General features: G+C 35.8%; 2 protein-coding genes across 2 annotated transcripts; one reads left to right on the top strand and one right to left on the bottom strand.

Moving 5' to 3' along the window:
- Window positions 1–6,337: 6,337 nt before the first annotated feature.
- On the top strand, window positions 6,338–14,591 carry LOC137719882 (phosphoinositide phosphatase SAC3). Its single transcript, XM_068458878.2, has 17 exons — window positions 6,338–6,872; window positions 6,964–7,240; window positions 7,502–7,706; window positions 7,785–7,950; window positions 8,362–8,584; window positions 8,973–9,049; window positions 9,514–9,701; window positions 9,778–9,875; window positions 10,132–10,265; window positions 10,363–10,491; window positions 10,939–11,320; window positions 11,495–11,616; window positions 11,879–11,992; window positions 12,548–12,736; window positions 13,173–13,346; window positions 13,518–13,629; window positions 13,818–14,591. Exons 2-17 carry the CDS (start codon window positions 7,133–7,135, stop codon window positions 13,935–13,937), a joined length of 2,541 nt encoding a protein of 846 aa, XP_068314979.2. The 5' UTR covers window positions 6,338–6,872; window positions 6,964–7,132; the 3' UTR covers window positions 13,938–14,591.
- A 236-nt stretch (window positions 14,592–14,827) lies between these two features.
- LOC137719896 (eukaryotic translation initiation factor 3 subunit K) lies at window positions 14,828–17,225 on the bottom strand. The gene is made up of 8 exons (XM_068458889.2): window positions 16,900–17,225; window positions 16,747–16,803; window positions 16,262–16,312; window positions 16,108–16,170; window positions 15,745–15,795; window positions 15,601–15,667; window positions 15,361–15,443; window positions 14,828–15,223 (listed from the first exon to the last, which is right to left on the bottom strand). The coding sequence occupies exons 1-8, from the start codon at window positions 17,023–17,025 to the stop codon at window positions 15,020–15,022; spliced, it is 702 nt and encodes a 233-aa protein (XP_068314990.2). The 5' UTR covers window positions 17,026–17,225; the 3' UTR covers window positions 14,828–15,019.
- Between the last annotated feature and the right edge of the window lie 1,274 nt (window positions 17,226–18,499).

Consider the following 18,499-nt stretch of genomic DNA (forward strand, 5'->3'; position numbering starts at 1 on the left):
GTCAGGGCCTAAAGCGGGCAATATCGTGCTACGGTGGTGAAGCGGGCCCAGGATGTGGTGGACCCCGGGCTGGGATGTGACAGTTGATATACCCACACCATTACAAATTTTCATTGAATGCAATTGATATCGATATTTTCATAAATTTGCGTATCGATATTTTAAACACTAAATGTCACATTATGTGATTAACTAATATAATATGATTATAAAAATTATCAATCTAACATTATTGTACAAATAAAATGCTCTCAAAGATGATGCAATTGATCTTAGTCCTTCACCTTCATTGAAGTATAATACAATACAAATTACAATAACTAGGACCTATATAGTATTAAGAATAATAATAATAATCTTTTTTATTATTTAGTTTTATGAAACTAAACTCAATTTACGTCAATATTGCAAAAGATAGTGAAGAAACAAGAGATTAGGAAAATATTATCTTTTTACCAGGTAAGGATTCGATCAATGCTTGGTAAGGATTGTATATTTTTACGTGCACATCAAGCAAGAAGGGTAGAAGAGGAAACAAGAAGACCACCAACTCCAAAGCCAAGAACGAAGCCTAGAATAAATTACAAAATTAACTTAATTTTATTTACCCTAGTACGTATGGATTCCAAGTAAGACGAGGAAACCTAGATTGAGATGACCAATGGATGAGAGTCTAAATCGGTTTCCTAAATTTTTTGGTTTACCTAATACCAAAAGGATAACTTAATAATCCCAATATATATATATATATGTATGTATGTATGTATTGTGTGTGTGTGTGTGCATGTAGAAGAAGATCGACAGAAACTCAAGAGACGAAACAAGAGATACCCAGAGATGAATAAGATGAAGAAATTCAGTTGCCTACGATCTTCAAACGCTCAAACTCTCCCTCCGAAAAACGTTGTAAGAACTGACTGTGATGGTGATGTTAATGAAGAAGATAGATTTACTGAACTTCCTGTGTCAAACAATCCCTCCAACGCTCCTGAAGAAATTGTTAAAGTTTCAAAGTCCAATCCATCCGACACTCCTTGGAAAGAGTACTCTTCCTCGTCATGGAAGAAGATAGAGAGTACTACTACTACTCTCGCAGGCCTCGGAGGAAAAGTAGTACTCATTATTCCCCAGAGCAATGATGACAATAACGGAGACACAAACAGAACGGTTTCTTCGAAAAAGCAAATTAGAAAACTGTTTAGGAGTTTTTGTAAAACTGATGATCAAGTTGAAGAGTCTTCGGATTTAAAGACTAACAACAATCTGGCGCTGGAGCCCGAGTACTGCCCTCGGATTCCTCCCGAGGAGATTTTTAAGAGGTTGAGATCGAGTGCGTTGTCCTTGCATGGGATCGAAAGTGTGGAGTTTCAGAAGCCAAGTGACCATGATAGGGGAAGGGAAGCTCAAAAGAGGGAAGATCAAAAGAACATGTTGAAGAACCTTAAGCAATGGAAAAAATGCCCCAAGTGCAGTTTCACTGAACCGGCTGATTAGATGGTTTGCAGGTGCCCGAAGAGCCCGTCTATTCTGCAGAGATTTATATGTGGTCAAACTTAAAGCGCGACGCTATGATCTTAACTACTACTACGTTTGGTTATTTAGGATTTTTTTATGTTTTTTCTCATTCATTTTGGATTAATGAATGACAGCTTCAGCAGTGGCAAAAGATGTTTTGAATCAATATTCTTACAATTTGGTAATGAATTAATTAAGATAATCTTCAATTAAATCCAAGTTCCACACTTTGGTTGTTTTAAAATTTTTATATATGATCTCGGATTGTAATTGTTGGATACCTTTCTATCATCCATGCTTAATAAAAACTCAAGTTATGTGAGTTGAGCAGAATTTCGTGATAAGTTCACAAGTTTTGACTTAGCTAGGATATTCTACAGGGAATTTATCTAATCTAAAAAGAGATAATTCCGACTTGGGTGTAAATAAGAGACGACACTACTTTAGCCAACTTGGCAAGTTATAAATCTACGTTTTTGATACAAATTTGCTTCGTATGGATGATTTACAAGTTTGAATACTATTCCTATATATAACAAGACAACAACTATATCGAATAAATTAAATAGTACAAACAAATCAACAGATCAGCCAAGAAGCTATTCTTAATTGTTGACACTTAACAGTAGTAGCTTTGTTTCTTGACTTGGTCCCGATTATTAGGATTCATTATATTGATTCCAGCGGTAAGAATCGTAAGATATATTCTGGAAAGGAGAGTACAACAACCAAAAATTAGGATCATAGATTTAATAAATTAACTATAATAAATCGATTACATTGAACTTATATGTGAAAGAAGAATTTGCGTGTGTACAAGAATGCCTTCTTCTCTCTCCAAATTATATGTATATGCTATGAATAAGGTTTATCATATATTAGAACGCTTATTGTAAGAGCATGGACAATCTTATATATAGTCACTATGATTCTCTTTTATTTTAATTAAAACAACAAAGTCACTTCTACAGTTCTACTCCAATTCAGCATTGCCATAGTTAATACATTGAAGAAAAAAAAAAAAAAATTAAAGATACACTATGTAGAAATTAGGGTTTCCCTAAAACCACCTATTATTAGTTAATCAAAGTTAAGCCTATATTATTCTTCCATCCCTAGTCTAAAATTTTTCGAGTAGAGAAAATACGCATGACAAAGTACAGACGTACATGCGCAACACATGATGAGTTTTAAAGGATTTTTTTACGAAGATTTTCATAGAGTTACATCCATGCTTAAAATAGAATCTAAATAAAAAATTGGCAAGCTTTTTTGTTTGAGTGGTATTTACGCAAAAGCTCGTGAAACACATTTTTCTAGTTAACATTAGGATTGATTAATTCAGGTAGGAATTGAATTATCAAATGAGTTGAATGATATGGTTGTGGTAGCTTATTTATTTGTAACAAATTGGCAAGCGTTGGATTGACATGAATGCATGTGTTCGGCTGCGTCTCGTAATTCTTATATCCTCCTTGCTTTCTCATTGTTTGTTGTTGTCTTGTCAGCCCTCAGTGGCTTTCCTTGTACTTTTGGCTTCTTGCCCTGGCTAATGAATTTCCAGTTCCTCAAAAAAAAAAAAAAAAAAAAAAGCAATGATTTCACACGTGCCAATTACCAAAAGAAAAGAAAAACAATAAAAAAAAAACCTCTTAAGTACTATTTGTGTATTATTAAAGTTGGTAGGTCGTTCGTAGAAGAAAAAAAGCATATGGTTTGGTTAATAACAGAGCATATGGTATATACTCAAGCCCGCCTCAGCCGTACGGCATATGCTGCCTCACAAACTTCACTACCACTGCCCACCGCCCACCAAAATTGTTTTGGCATTATCAAGTTTTTGCTTGTGATGGCAACCAGTAGTATAAAAACTATTTGCGAGATGAAATAAGGGATGTCGCACAATACAGAGCGACGAAAATTTTCTTCGCTCAAGAGGCCTTTGCTTGACAACAGAAAATATTCGTCGCACGAAGGCGGAGGAAATATGTAGGCTGATGGAGATTTGGCGCCAAAATCTTGTTTGACGAAGATTTTCCTTCGGGCAAGGGAGATTTAACACCTTGTGGTCGTGGTATGAATGTTAACACAACGAGAGTGTATATTAGGATAAAACTTTTTCAGTGTCTCATTGTCATAAGTTTTTTTTATGTTATACCATTTATATTTTTGTTTTCAAATTACAAAATAATTACGCTAACTTAATCTAAATTATAAGGACATAACTTGAATACGTATAGGGTGAAGCACAATGTTATCTAGTCAACTTGCTAAAATTATATTGTCCTCTTGTATCATGTACCGATGTAAATTGATAACACTCCAACAATTTTAAATTTTAACTTTATAGAATATGAGTATGACAATAACAATTGTGCTATTCATATCCAAAAATTGCTCCAATCAAACTACCTTGCAAATACGGAGACTTTGAACACGTGGAAATCCCACCAAACCAAGGCATCAATAATTGAACAGAGCATTGAATTATGAAGCACATTTTTACCTTGAGAGTTTTAACGAAAAGATCATAATGCTGTTTATTTTAACGAAAAATCATATTTTTACACTAAAAAGTCAATCTTGGTACTATTCACTTTACCCTTTATTTTATCTTTATTATTAAAACTCAAAATTTTCAAATCATTTTCATTAGTTTTTCTATTTTTATTTTGTTCGTATTACTCTCTCTTTTTTAAATAAAATTTACTTGTATTTGTCAGTTTGTTCTGAAAGGACTTCTTATGTCCTAACGATGATGTTTGTATATGTACCATGTAGAATGTGAGCTCAACTCATGTAAGGGCAATATGCTAATGTCAATAGAAAAATAATACGAAGACTCTTAAAGTAGAATTCTTTATGAATTTTTTGTTATTTTATAATTTAATTTCAATTTCTATATTAATATTATGAGTTAAAAAAAAATATAAAAATATCACTTTTAAGAAATTCTCGTTAGCATATACTAATGTGAACGGTGATGCTAATCAATTTCAATTATTTATAGAAGAGTGACAGATGTTAAATAAAGTGACAAGAAGTCGTGGGTGCAAGTGCTTCCAGGACGAAATCCGTGTGGTTTGATTTCATGACTGCACTTCACATCAACCTGTCGATCGCCCGATCGTTCTCAGCCATCAGCAAAATATATATTTTTCCGACCAAGAAAAAAGCAATGTGTGTATAGTATATGAAAACAAATAGATCAATAAAAATTGATATATTTCACAATCTTTAATTTCTGGTACGGCAATTGAAGTCAAAGCGGGATGAGGATCCCATCCGGATCCAAATGGTGGGAATCCAAGAGATCCTCACATCTTAACCGTTCATCTTATATCGTGCGATCAGTTTTCGTCAGGTATTATTTATGTTTAATTTTAAATAATAAAATTCAAATGATTTATGATCACACGATATACGATGAACGGTTAAGATATGAGGATCCTTAGGATCTCTACCATTTGGATCTGAATGGGATTCTCATCCGTCAAAGCCAATGGAGCTTTCTCGTTCTGCAGTCCGTGAGTGACTCGTTCCTTTCATAACATATGAGATGTGAACTTGTTACTTGTTTACAGTGCTTTCCCTTAACCGCATTACGCGGGTTAGGGTTAGGGTTATAGTTCACCGGTTGTTTAGAAAGATGACAAGATCCAAGTAGTAACCAAAGGAGATCAAATCCAGTAATAATTTTGAGCAAGAGATTTGTACCCCAATTGGTTTTGAGTTTTTGATCTTGCTTTTGATGTCCCGAGTTTGATTCTTTCCTTACACATGATTGCTTATCAAATCAAATAAAAAATAATATATCGAGGTGACTCAGTGGTTAGAGACGAATTACAGACCCTATTTCACACGACACATCCTGAGTTCGATTGCTAGCGCTCGTGAATCACACGATAGGGGCATTGGCCAATGAGTGTGAGTTTTCCTGTTAACAATTAGAATTTGATATTCATATTCCGCTATTCCTATCTGAACTCTTGGTTAACAAAATATTCCGGAAGGGTTGATTGCCATGACGAAACCACGGGTTGATCTTTTTTTTTTTTTTTTAAAGGAAAAAAAAAAACGCTGTTAACACAATGGTGACATGAGAATAATTGGCAATTAAGCTAATGACACACGTTAATTATGGTTAACAAGGTTAATTAACTTCAATAATTGGTACTTATGTTGTCGGCTGATAAAAGCCTAAAAGGAATTAAGTAGAAACCAAGAACAGCTGAAATTGGCAACAAATTTTAATGAAAGATTAGCAAAAATTAGCAACTAATTACATGAAATTTATCGTAATAAATTAACAATAAAAATTATACGTTTTTTTTTTAACAGAAAATGTCTAGACTAAGTCTTACACAGGGCTAGCCATAATAACATGGTTCAAATTCATTTTTTAATAAGAATTGAATTTCTCACTTACAAGTAAAGAAGAGTACCTAGAAACAAATTATAATGAAAGATTAGCAAAAATTAGCAACTAATTTCATGGAATTTATCATAATAAATTAACAATAAAAACTATACGTTTTTTTTTAACAAAAAATGAGTAGACTAAGCCTTACACAGGGCTAGCCATAATAACGTGATTCAAATTTTTTTTTTAACGAGAATTGAATTTCTCACTTACAAATAAAGAAGAATATTACTAGATCATAATTTCAAGTAGCACCTTTTTCAAAACATTAAATAAATGTGTGGACCGTCCGACCTGGTCACCCAAGGTTGTGGCCTCCTTTTAGTCCGTGTGAGATCTCCTACCCTTTTCTCACGTTTCTTCTCACAGAAAAATACCAAATCATACCAAAAATAAAACAAAACAAAACAAAATAATATATAAAACATGAGTAGCAATAATTAGGTCTCTGTTCCTTTTCGTCTTAAATTTCTACGGCGCTGTAGTGTTTCAGGCTTTCAGCTCTCGACGCCCCTTTCTTCTCGAACCTCCCAACTCTTTCTATTTTTCCACAATTTATTTTCTTTCATTTTGGGTTTGTATTTATCATCCTTCTCGCCCCCAAAATTTTCTGCTTGATATTCTCCGAGTTGCTGCTTTTCCCTTCCATATAAAGCTTCCATTTTCAAACCTCCATTTTCTCTCTCCTCTTATCTTTCGTCTCTGCGTTTTCTCTGTATATATCTATAATTATACGTATATATTCCGATTGCCTGCTTAATTTTGGCAATTGGGTTATTCGATCCCGGAAAAAATTGATTCTCTGACCCCTTTATTCGATTTGCTTGATTGAAAAGATCAGAAATTTGAACCAGGAGAAGCTCAATCTTGCTTTCCTGAAACGAACCCAGATTTGGATTTGCGAATGGGAAGAGGAGGAGCTGGAATTGGCAAGGTCAAAGTCTGCAGCTGAAGGTTTTGATTTTTTTTTTTTTTGTTTTTTGTAAAAGCTGGGAATTTGATTGTAAATGTTGTATTTGAAGCAGCCAAACCCCACAATTCATACATGGGGTTCTTTAGGTGAATGAAGTTCGAGTAGTTTTTCGGTCGTACAAGATTTTGTGTGGCTTGGATTTTGGTTGTTCTGTGCATGCCATTCTGATAGAAACCCTGAGCCTGAGGCTCGGGGATCTGAAAATTTCGAAGCTTGAATCGATGGCGTCCTCAGAGAATGAACCTCTGTCTCAATTGTGTGGCGACGAAACTCGGCCTCCTCCTCAACACGTAGATATGCAGAAATTCCGGCTTTATGGGACTCGATCGGTAAGTTTCAGCTGCGTTCGATCCGTTTATGTTCAATCTGTTGTCATTTGGTGGACTGAAAATGTTTACATTGTTTAACTGTGAAGTTTCTCAAAAATGTGTTTGTTTTTTTTGTATTGCCTCCATATGAAATCTCAAATTTGTAAATTTATGATATGTTTAGTTATTGCTGCATTTTCATCAGTTTAAATGTTAATTGTGCTTTGTGGAAACTGGGTTTCAATGCGTACTAACTTATACATTTTCATTTTCATGCCTCAGAACTTTTACATGATTGGGAGAGATAAGAGTAGAACATATTGGAGAGTGCTAAAGATTGACCGGCTGGACCCTTGTGAGCTTAACATTCGTGAAGATTCTACTACGTACACCGAAAGAGAATGTTCTGACCTGTTGAGGCGGATACATGAAGGGAACAAGGCCACCGGTGGATTGAAGTTTGTTACCACTTGTTACGGAATTGTTGGTATAGGACTTTGACATCACTTTCAATTAATGAAAAATCAAAATAATTTCACTACTCATTTTGGGTTTCTGCTTTCAGGATTTGTAAAATTTCTGGGGCCCTATTACATGCTGCTTATCACGAAAAGAAGACAAATAGGTGCCATATGTGGTCATACGGTCTATGCAATTTCCAAGAGTGAAATGATACCACTTCCAAATTCTTCTGTCCAATCCAGTACCACTAATTCTAAAAATGAAAACAGGTCTTTAGTCCATTTTGCTTGTACATGTATTTATTTAGTGGACATTGAAGGAAACAATGAATATTGCTCAGAAAAATACTGTATATTTTTCTTCTATTTGAAGGGAATTACTTTTTTATGATGTGACATTCTTCCCCTCGCTCTATAAGAATGTCATGATATGCTGGCATGGAGGTATATATGTAACTGAATTTCTGCAAATATTAGGACAGACTTGTTAAAATTTAATGAGTTCATTTTCAATCCTATTTATGGAGAAGCATTGTGTTACCAAGGTTTATGTTGTAAAATCTTTTCATATTCTTTGTTACAGTTCACCCATTTTGCTATTCTTCTTACCAAATGTTTTATTCTAAAATTTTTGTGTGGTTTCAACTGTTAATGATTTCTCTACTTCTTTGATGGCTTCAGATATAAGAAGCTCTTAAGCACAGTGGACCTTACAAAGGACTTCTTTTTCAGCTACTCATACCATGTTATGCGTAGTCTGCAAAAGAACATGTGTAAGAATGAGACAGGACATGTCCTTTATGAAACCATGTTTGTCTGGAATGAGTTCTTAACTCGGGGAATTCGGAATCACCTCCAAAATACCGTTTGGACAGTTGCATTGGTTTATGGCTTCTTTAAACAGGTCAGGTTTGAATGGTTTTTAGACAATTTGGAAAGAAACTAGTAATGCTTTATCTGGTTAGTTTAATATGTAGCGCTTTAGTGCAGGTTTCAAATATACCCGTTAATGGGGTATTTAACTTGTTTTAACTGCAAAATTTGGTACCTTTTACTGTCCTTTGATACAAAGGTTCTCACATCTTTGGTGATTTCATTTGTGGAGTGAATGAAGTCCTGTAAAAAATTATCTGTTCAAGTAAATGTGCTTTTGTGATTTTTACCTTCTTAAGATCTTTACCTGCTCTTCGTGTTTCAAAATTTATGGCAAAACTTGAGTGCAGTCTTTATGTCCTCTTATTGATCTTTATTTTTGGACTTTATACTGATGGATTAATGATATTTAAATGTAGGCCACTTTCTCTATATCTGGACGTGACTTCAAGCTGACCCTTATTGCAAGACGTTCACGTCATTATGCAGGCACCAGGTGAGGGGGCATTCATACTTTGGTTCCCTTATCGAATTCCATGTTTAATATGAATGGATGCGTAGACATAGTTTGAGAGAACTGGATTGGCTTTCTGGTAATATGTTCGAACTATTGGCTACTAGGTTTGAATAATCCTGTAAGATGTAATCTGGAACCCTCTATTGCGGTACATCTGGGATATCTTCTGCTGATTATGTGGTCCATACTTTAAAGAAGATAAAGCGATGGGACTATCTTTACCATGATTGTCAAAGTTGTGATGTGATATTTTCTTCTTAGTATACCATAACTTTAGATTTCTCGAAGCTGTGTAACACGATTATGATCTTTTACATTTTTTCATTGTGTATGACTGCCTACTTGTATGTGATGTTAACATATGTATTTTTTTTTTATAGGTTCACACGCTTATTGACATGTTTATATTGTGCATGCCTCACTTGTTGCTTTTACTCATGTAGGTATCTGAAACGAGGTGTTAATGAGAAGGGAAGAGTAGCTAATGACGTTGAGACAGAACAGATTGTCTGTGAGAATGTTCCTGAGGGGTTTCCTATGCAAATAAGTTCTGTTGTGCAGAACCGGGGCTCAATCCCTCTATTTTGGTCACAGGAAACCTCACGTTTAAATATCAAACCAGATATAATATGTATGTCCTTTGAATAAACTGCATCTGTGAAGATTTATTCCGTGAATTCTTGTTGCTAACTTTTGTCTCCTCCCAGTGTCAAAGAAGGACCAAAACTATGAAGCCACTAGGCTTCACTTTGAAAATCTTGTCAAGAGATATGGGAACCCCATAATTATTTTGAATCTGATCAAGGTAAATTTTGTCAGCGACAGATTCTATGTTGATGCTGTGTATCATATTAATATTCATCATTTTCTTTTTCTTGCTTTCTCAAATTGCATGTCATCGGAGAAACTAATTTTCACCTAGAGTCTTGCCTTCTGAGCCTAATTGTAGTACATATGCTGAACTGAAATTGACATGTTCTTTTTGGTTGTCTTCTTGCCTTCTTGGTTTATGTTTCTGCTCTAATTATTTGTTTGCTTATCTTTTTTTGGGCAATCAACAGACACAAGAGAGGAGGCCTCGAGAGTCCATACTGCGTACAGAGTTTGCTAATGCAATTGATTTCATTAATAAAGACCTATCTGATGAGAACCGTCTGAGATTCCTTCACTGGGATCTCCACAAGCATTCCCGGAGGTATAGCTTCTGGTTGGTTTGTAATATTTATTTTAATCATGTGGTACTCTAAATTAAATTGACTGAAAAATGTTACCATTGTTTCTCCTCCATCCAGCAAAGCTATAAATGCTTTACTACTCTTGGGCAAGGTGGCTACATATGCCTTGACACTAACTGGGTTCTTCTATTGTCAAGTTAACCCAGCACTGCGACCTGACAGTGTCATTAAGTGGCCTTCCCCTGGGTAAGTTGTCATCTCGTTTTGATGGTTTTCGTGCTCCAATTGCTGTTTGTCTTGTACTATAAACTTGTTCTATTGCTTGTCTGTTATAATTTCCACCATTTGTTCTTTTTAGTCATTAGAAGAAGAAAAATGCAGATATAACGGCAATTATTGTGCATTTATTGTTTTTGGTGTCCCTCACTAAACCCTTGAGAAACTTTTCTTCTTCTCTCTCTGAATTGAAAGATATTTCAACCAGTTTTCTGCTTGCTTTTATACTGGGGAACAATTTTCCATTTCCTGTTGGGCACTCTCTTTGAAAAAGTGGTTGCACTTTTTTGTTCACTAGCTTCGTAAAGATTTACCCTCAAATGATAAGATAATATGATCTCATAAGAGGTTTACTGCTGTATATTGCTCTTTAGCAAAACGCTGTGAAAGAACATTGAAAGTGTAAATGTGGAACAGGCATTTTGACAGTGGTAACTTGTCTGTTGAAATACATAATGCTAATGGTGATGAGGAAGCTAATGGTAAAGAGGATGCCGATAACATAGAGTGTAAACCAAGTGGAGGCAGAAATATTGCAAATGGTGATCATTCTGTCAAGCCATCCATGTTCCAGAATGGGGTGCTTAGAACCAACTGCATAGACTGTCTGGATCGCACAAATGTTGCTCAGTATGCATATGGGTTGGCTGCATTGGGACACCAGCTTCATGCTTTGGGAGCTATAGACAATCCAAGGATAGACCTCGATGCTCCTTTGGCTGATGACTTGATGGGATTTTACGAAAGAATGGGTGACACACTTGCACACCAGTACGGTGGTTCCGCTGCTCATAACAAGGTAAGAAGTTTGATTTCGCATGTTGATGAATTAATATGCTTTGGATCTGATGGTTGATTAGATATTGGCACTATTACGGTGGTTCCAACTCAAAATGTAAAAATCATTGGTTAATCAATGACCTTGATTTTATATTTTTATCTTTAAAACTTTTGAACTTGTAATTCTGCACAGATATTTTCTGAGAGAAGGGGTCAGTGGAGAGCAGCAACTCAGTCTCAGGAGTTCTTTAGAACTCTTCAACGGTATTACAGCAATGCTTACATGGATGCAGAGAAGCAAGATGCAATTAATGTGTAAGTTCTGCACCAAGTCTCAGTCTCGTATTTTCCTGTTGAACTGTTTTTTCAACTTCAGCGCTGTAAAAAGGATAGTTCTTTCCCCTGAGCTTTTCTGCCTGCCAATAAATGTTATAACTTATTGTATTGTCGCCTGTCTTTGAAACTGTTGTGTTTTATAAGTTCCTGTTTGCCAATCCTTGCATTGATTTATGTTGGTTTTTATTACTGCATGCATATAGTGCTAGAATTGACTTTATTCCTTTAATATTTTGAGCAGATTTCTTGGGCATTTTCAGCCACAAGAAGGTAAACCTGCACTGTGGGAATTGGATTCTGACCAACATTATTACTCTGGGAGGGATGAAACAAAAGATAAGGATCTAGATGGAAGGTATGTCCTAATTAAAGCCTCAAGAATTCATTATTTATGTCAGAATACATCAATTTGAGTCTCCAACTCTGTGCATCGCACAAGTCATGCTGGGATTTCCTTTTAACTCGTATGCGATTGTCCTGACATTAAAGTTGCTCGGTTTGCATTTTCTATCCATGGAGGCACTGGGAGAAAACCCTGTTGGTAACTTGGCATTTCATAGAGTAAATTTAAATTCAATCGTCGTTTTATCCCATTGTATGTTTTTAGCCGCTGCATCAGAGGAGCCTTCGGTCCAAAATGGTTGTGAAATTGAACCTTACAATGAAATATTTGCGCTTATTTGTGTGCATCCTTTAACCCAATGAATATTTTGCAATGAATTTTCACTAGCGTGATCCTTGATGAATATCTTTTCCTTAACACGTGTACCAAATAGTAATGATATATGGGCCATAACATGTGTTTGATCTTGTATTTATTGTGTAATTTTCAGCTGCTTTCTACTTATGCATGTCTCCTACAATTTGATTGCTGGACCATTTGCTCACCTGATAGCTTTTGTATCTGTAGGTCCATTTTCAAAAGATGTTATTCAGATGGCAACATTCTTCGAGAAAGCAGCTCACCTATTTCATCCACACATGTTAAGCAGAAATTTACAAACCCTTGTATGCCTGATCAATCACAACAAGAAAGCAAGATTCTTTCAGAGTCATCACCTGATATATCAACTTCTGAGAGTGATATTGCATTTTCAAGGTTTTCTTACAACCCTGTCTTTATTGGTTCAGTACTTTCCTTGGTAGATGCAGCAAGCAAACTGCTGTTTGTTTGGTGCTAGCATTGTCGAAACGTGATGAAGTAATGTCTCTATTGTTAGGTAACTTATCTTAAATTGGAAACCAATCAGGAGAAGAAATTTGTCAAAGAGCACATGAGAAACTAGGAAGTCGGAAAAACGTAGTTTATTTATAGAGTATGAAATAGTTGATTTTAGAATGAATCCTGTTTTCTCTTCACTATAGCACATGATATGCCATAAATTCTGTCTCGTGTAGAATGGAAAAATCAGAACATAAAGACATATAACCAAAATGGGTATATTATAAAAGTAATATTGTGATTTGTGAAGACTGGATAATACGGTTTTTGCTATACATGTCATGATGCTTCAATGGTTTGGGTATCTCTGTAGGTACACTCCTTCAATGCCTCGCAGGCAACTTTTTGGAGAGTTTCAAAGATTCCGGTGTGAAAGTGATCATATTTACTATTCCGAACAAGGAGATTCGTACAACTTCTCAAACTTTGTTGACCTAGACTGGCTATCGTCATCTGCAAATTCTTGTGAGGAGGAGCCATTTGAGAGGTACTTTTTTAATCGAGCTCTGAAGAGATACCATTCTTGTTGATCATGGAAAAGAGGTTAACAAAATTTTAAGAGGATGGAAATCCTGAAAGCCTGTTTTCTTCCTTTTCTTTTTCGGGGTGGTGTATTTAACATGTGTGTTGGCTGAGACTTGAGATGCAATAATTGCAGGTCGTCAGTACTTACAAACTCTCCAATTGAGGGGCAATCATCGGAGAATGTTGTTAATGGAATAATGGGGGATCCGACTCCATCTACAAGTGAATATGGATCCAGCTTGAAGGTAAGTAACCATCTGCAATTAACATCTGCAATGAATATTGTCACTTAATAGTAGCCGTTTATGAAACCAATTGATTAAATTCTGCGGTTCTGTAGAATTTTGTTCCTTATATTTTTCTTCACTTCAACATATGTCACCGTTTTCATTCGTTGATATTTCTTTTTTTGTTGTGGCCTTATGTTCTGTAGGGGAAGGAGCAGACAGGAACGGGATTGTCCCTTAATAATGGGGAGAGTTCCAATGTTCTCGAGGAGTACCCCGATAGCTTTGTGAACTGGGTCAACTTCGGAGAGACGCTATGCCACTGAAGTTCTCAATCAATTTTCCTCAATAATTCGTTCCTGCCTTCATTTGGCTCGAGCATTTTCCAAAAGATGCTGATCCACGGATTAGAAGCTATTAGAGTACGTGTTAGTGATATCGGGAACAATGGAGAAACAAAGGCAGTGGAACCGGCGTTCCACTGGCGTTCGTGAGAGGATACTATTCCTGGAGGCAGGTTGTCCCGGCCCTCGGGTACGATACAGCAGTGATTTGTTCATGAAAAGAAGAAGAAAAAAAAGTCAATCGGAGGTTATACCAAAGTACAAATGAGTAAATAGCAACAGTTAAGAGATTCTTTAGGAGCACTTTCTCCGTCAGTTCATGGATAATAGATTTCAATCTTGTAAATATGTTGCTCGTTGGAGCTCCACTTTAGAATTGCAGGCCGTCGATTCTTTTATTTTCCGTCGTGTTAATTCGTGGACCGGCGAAAAAACTGACTTTGCCGGGTGACTGTTGCGGAATATCAGACCCTACTGTTGTAGTAGTACAACTGATGATGCAGCGATTCTTGCCTTTAAGCGCTTATTTTAGGCCTAGCCTTCCAAGACTTGGCGTTTGGCATAAAGATTCACTGTACAAAATTCATTCAATAAGTTGTCCAATTTGGCCCAATAAAAATTTCCCCATTTAATTAATCCCAGTTTATGTTGAGAGCGTTTATTTCGCATTCAGAGGTTTCAAGTTCGATTCTTGCTCTATTATGTTGTATGTACAATAAAGAGCTAACAATATGGGTTTATTTATTCTTTTGTCACGATTCCATATTCATGCTCATAAGACCAAGGCCGATGAAGCAGAGCCGGTCGAGGCTGCAAAGAAACTGGGATCGAAAACAGCAAAAAGAAACGGACAGAACAGAGGAAGAGTCCTGTTGTGCCTCGGAAAATTTTTCCAATAACAAAATTGATAGCTTAAATAAAATTACGGTCAAGGAATACCGCCGGAGTAAGCAGCCGCCTGGTTTTCGACATAAAACTCAAGAAGTCAAACAGAGTAAAACAAAGCTACAGAAGACGGAATGAACCCACTGAGCCATAAGCACGGAGATCAGCAAATACGATGATCAACCAAGAATGGGGAAGATGCGAGCCACGTGCTCTAATGGAATGCCATCGTCTCTGTTTTTCTTCAGCTCAGGATGGTTAAATTCACTTCGAGGTAGGACGATGAGTTGACCCCTGCCTTGAACTTTCTCAAGAATCCAACCGCTATTAGCTACATGGTGCTCAAGGAACTTGTCCAGGGCTAAACCTTCGATGTTGATAGCCTATGACATAGCACAATTGATTACACGTTTTGCGGAGCACAATATACAAAATTCAGTGACCTCCCTCAACTTAGTATAGTGGTAGGGTTAAACAGTCCTAAAAACCATGCGGAGTATGTACAAATTTAAAAATATACCTCAGCAAGCATAGATTTGGGTACCCTTTGATAAGTCAAGGAAAGAACATGAATTGCATAGGCTTGGATTGCTTGCTCAAAACCTGCAACCAATTCTTCTGTAAGTCCGTGCATAACATAAACACACAACATGAAAGAAAGATGACAATCACAAAAACCAGTAGCAGGACAAAATCCATAACAGTTCCAGAAATCGAAACCATGGATCTCACGAAAGCACAAAACAAATCTATAAAGTACCTGGAACAGCTTCAACTATGTGACGATTCTTGGATGCTTCATCCCAGAATTGACTGAATCGTCCAGTCTGCAAAGGGAAGAAATAGGTTTATGGCTATGCATGAGTATTGAGTACCGAATCAAAGACAACAGAGACAAACATACCTCCAAATAGTGAGATAGAACAATTAGTGTCTTGAACTGCTCCTCCATTTGCTAATAAAGAATTAGCGCAAACAAAAGAGAGAATTAGCTGGACAACCTTCGTTGGCCAAACGTTGAACAACATTCACCATCCAAAAATATCTCAAATTTTTATAATGAAATTTGTCAAGATGATAAAAGAGAGAACCAGAAACTAATGAGAGATGAATAAACGTGGAACTTGAAAACCATTCTGCAATTCTGACTCGCACACACAGAGTGCACGACCTATTTGAAACCTCGGTCACCCATGTGAATGAAAATAAAGAATTGTAACCGAGTATGTAATACACTGAAAGAAGGAAGCAAATGAGAGAACTATACCACTCTTTCTGGAATTAAGAAGAGACAAAGGCTGAAATCAGGAGACGGCATTGCCATCAGTGCCTGCACATCAATATAACACTCACAAACATTAAACACACTTCATATTTACAGCTAAACGAAAGATTTCAAAGCAGCAAGATTCAATACAGACCTTGACCAAGATGTGGGACACAATTTGGGTGCTCATACGATTTGGCTCAAACTGCACTCCAAGCGGAAAAAACAACAAAGTTCAGTTTTGCAGTAAATTATAGAATCCAAAACCAACCGATTAAAAATAATTCAGATTTGCAGTAAATTACGGAATCTAAAAACACAAACCAATTTTACAGAGTTCAGATTTCCAGTAAATCACAGACTCTAAACCGAAAACCAACTAAAAAAAATCAGCTTTGCAGTGAATTATGGATTCTAAAACAAAAACCAACTAAAAAATATTCAAGACCAATTAACCATTCATCTTTGCAGGAAATTATGGATTGCAACAAAACAAAACCCAATTTAAAATTTTCACTTATGCATTAAATTCTAAATAAATAAAAAATTTAAAAAAAAAAAAAAAAACTCAGCTTTGCAGTAAATTACAAAACCTAAAACAAAAAACCAATCAAAAACAAAAACCCAATCTCAAATTACCTGATAGAGGCGAAGAAGGCAGAGATTGGCATCGAGACTGTAGGTTTGCGAAGAAACCTAAAACAACCAAATCACCCAGTCATTCAATCGAAACTAATCAAACCCAAGTATCGGTTTCCATCAATCAAAAGACACAGAGAGAGATATACAGACCTGCTCGTTGACGTAGTTTTCGAGATCGGGAAGGATGTCGGGGTTGTACGGATTCACGGCGAGCAGCTCCTCCACCGCGGACGCCACCTGCTGCTGCTGCTGTTGCTGCAGAACCTCTCTTCCCATTATTCGCCGATTTATGTATTTTATTATTCTGGTTTGATTATTCGAAATAATATGTTTTCTGTGAATTTTGTATCTTCGTTATCCTTCAATAGCTCTGTAAAAGTGGAGAGAACTAAAGGAGGCAGAGGAGGAGGGTTTGAGGGTTTAGGATCCTTACGCGTTAGCGATTGGAGTCGTGCCAAATTACTTACATACCCCTTACTTCCTTTTTGGTTTGGGAGACTCCATATATATTTGAGTAAAGCCCGTAAAAGGATATGATATCTACACATCCTATTGTACTTCTAACACATCTTTTTAATTTTCATCCGTTAAATCGGATTAATTGAAGAAGTTCAACGAACCAAAATTATCAAGGGATGTGTGAGAAGTAAAATGGGGTGTGTGGATAGCACACCCCTTGGGTAAATTGTCGTTTGACCCTCTGAACTATTACTCCCATTGAAATTGATCCCCTGAATTATTTTTTTGGTAAATTAACTCCTGAACTATTTGAAATAAGCCAATTAACCCCTTGACGTTAGATTTTGTCCATTATTCTATCAAATTCAAGGGCAAGTTAGTCTTTTTATCATCAATTCTTACATGTTACTTATAACTACCAATAAAATTATGACATGTGGAATGACAATGTGAAATGTTCCATTGTGTAAACGCTTGGTTTCTTTATGTTTCTTAATATGCTATAAGTTTTTGAATTATTATGTGTCTAAGTGTTATTGTTTTATTAGTGGTTATAACTCATAAGTAAGAATTGACGATGAAAGACTAATTTGCCTTTGAATTTGACCATATAGTGGACGGAATATAACGATAATGGGTTAATTGGCTAATTTTAAATAGTTCAGAGGGTTAATTTACTCAAAAAAAATAGTTCATGGGACCAATTTCAACTGGAGTAATAGTTTTAGGGGTCAAACCACATTTTATCCTATATATTTTGGTCATGATATTTCTTTCTTTTTTTTTTCTTTGGTTTTCTTTTAGGTAAAAAAAAAAGGGAAAATCAAAATAACTCTAGGTAAATCAAAATTTTCGTTACAAATTTATAATTTAATTCAAGTGGGAATTTGATTAATAATTGTAATTTAAATTGGTACAGTGTGGAATGTGCTATATTATTGGCGTACAAACTTTGTGCATTAATTTGGTGTGCGTAGCACCACTTAGAAAATAAATTTGAAATTTGATCAAAACCTGAAATTTTAGTTGTTTAACCGTAAATATCTTATTTTAATTCATGAATAGAATTTGATTTAGAAAAAATAACTTTAGAATTAGAATTGAGGAAAAAATTGATGCAAAAATGGAATTAAGAAAAATATATAAATCTCACGAACGCAATTTTGGGTGCACCAACTCTACTTTAGTATATCGTTTTACTAGAGGCCAAAAATATGATGTCACATTATATGATAGCAGGGTTACATGGAGAGGGGCATTAGGCCATCTCCAACCGATCTAGCCAGAGGGC

This window comes from Pyrus communis, chromosome 15 (assembly GCF_041283825.1).
Source record: "Pyrus communis isolate YQ-2024b chromosome 15, ASM4128382v1, whole genome shotgun sequence".
In the NCBI taxonomy this organism is placed as follows: domain Eukaryota; kingdom Viridiplantae; phylum Streptophyta; class Magnoliopsida; order Rosales; family Rosaceae; genus Pyrus; species Pyrus communis.

Excerpts from the sequence above, each read along its gene's own strand:
- LOC137719882 (XM_068458878.2), top strand. The coding sequence starts at position 7,133 with ATGGCGTCCTCAGAGAATGAACCTCTGTCTCAATTGTGTGGCGACGAA. Across the intron at positions 9,876-10,131 it reads TTATTTTGAATCTGATCAAG|ACACAAGAGAGGAGGCCTCG; the intron begins GTAAATTTTGTC and ends GGCAATCAACAG. Across the intron at positions 10,266-10,362 it reads CTCCACAAGCATTCCCGGAG|CAAAGCTATAAATGCTTTAC; the intron begins GTATAGCTTCTG and ends TCCTCCATCCAG.
- LOC137719896 (XM_068458889.2), bottom strand. The coding sequence starts at position 17,025 with ATGGGAAGAGAGGTTCTGCAGCAACAGCAGCAGCAGCAGGTGGCGTCC. Across the intron at positions 16,804-16,899 it reads AAAACTACGTCAACGAGCAG|GTTTCTTCGCAAACCTACAG; the intron begins GTCTGTATATCT and ends TGGTTGTTTTAG. Across the intron at positions 15,668-15,744 it reads TTCTATCTCACTATTTGGAG|ACTGGACGATTCAGTCAATT; the intron begins GTATGTTTGTCT and ends TTCCCTTTGCAG.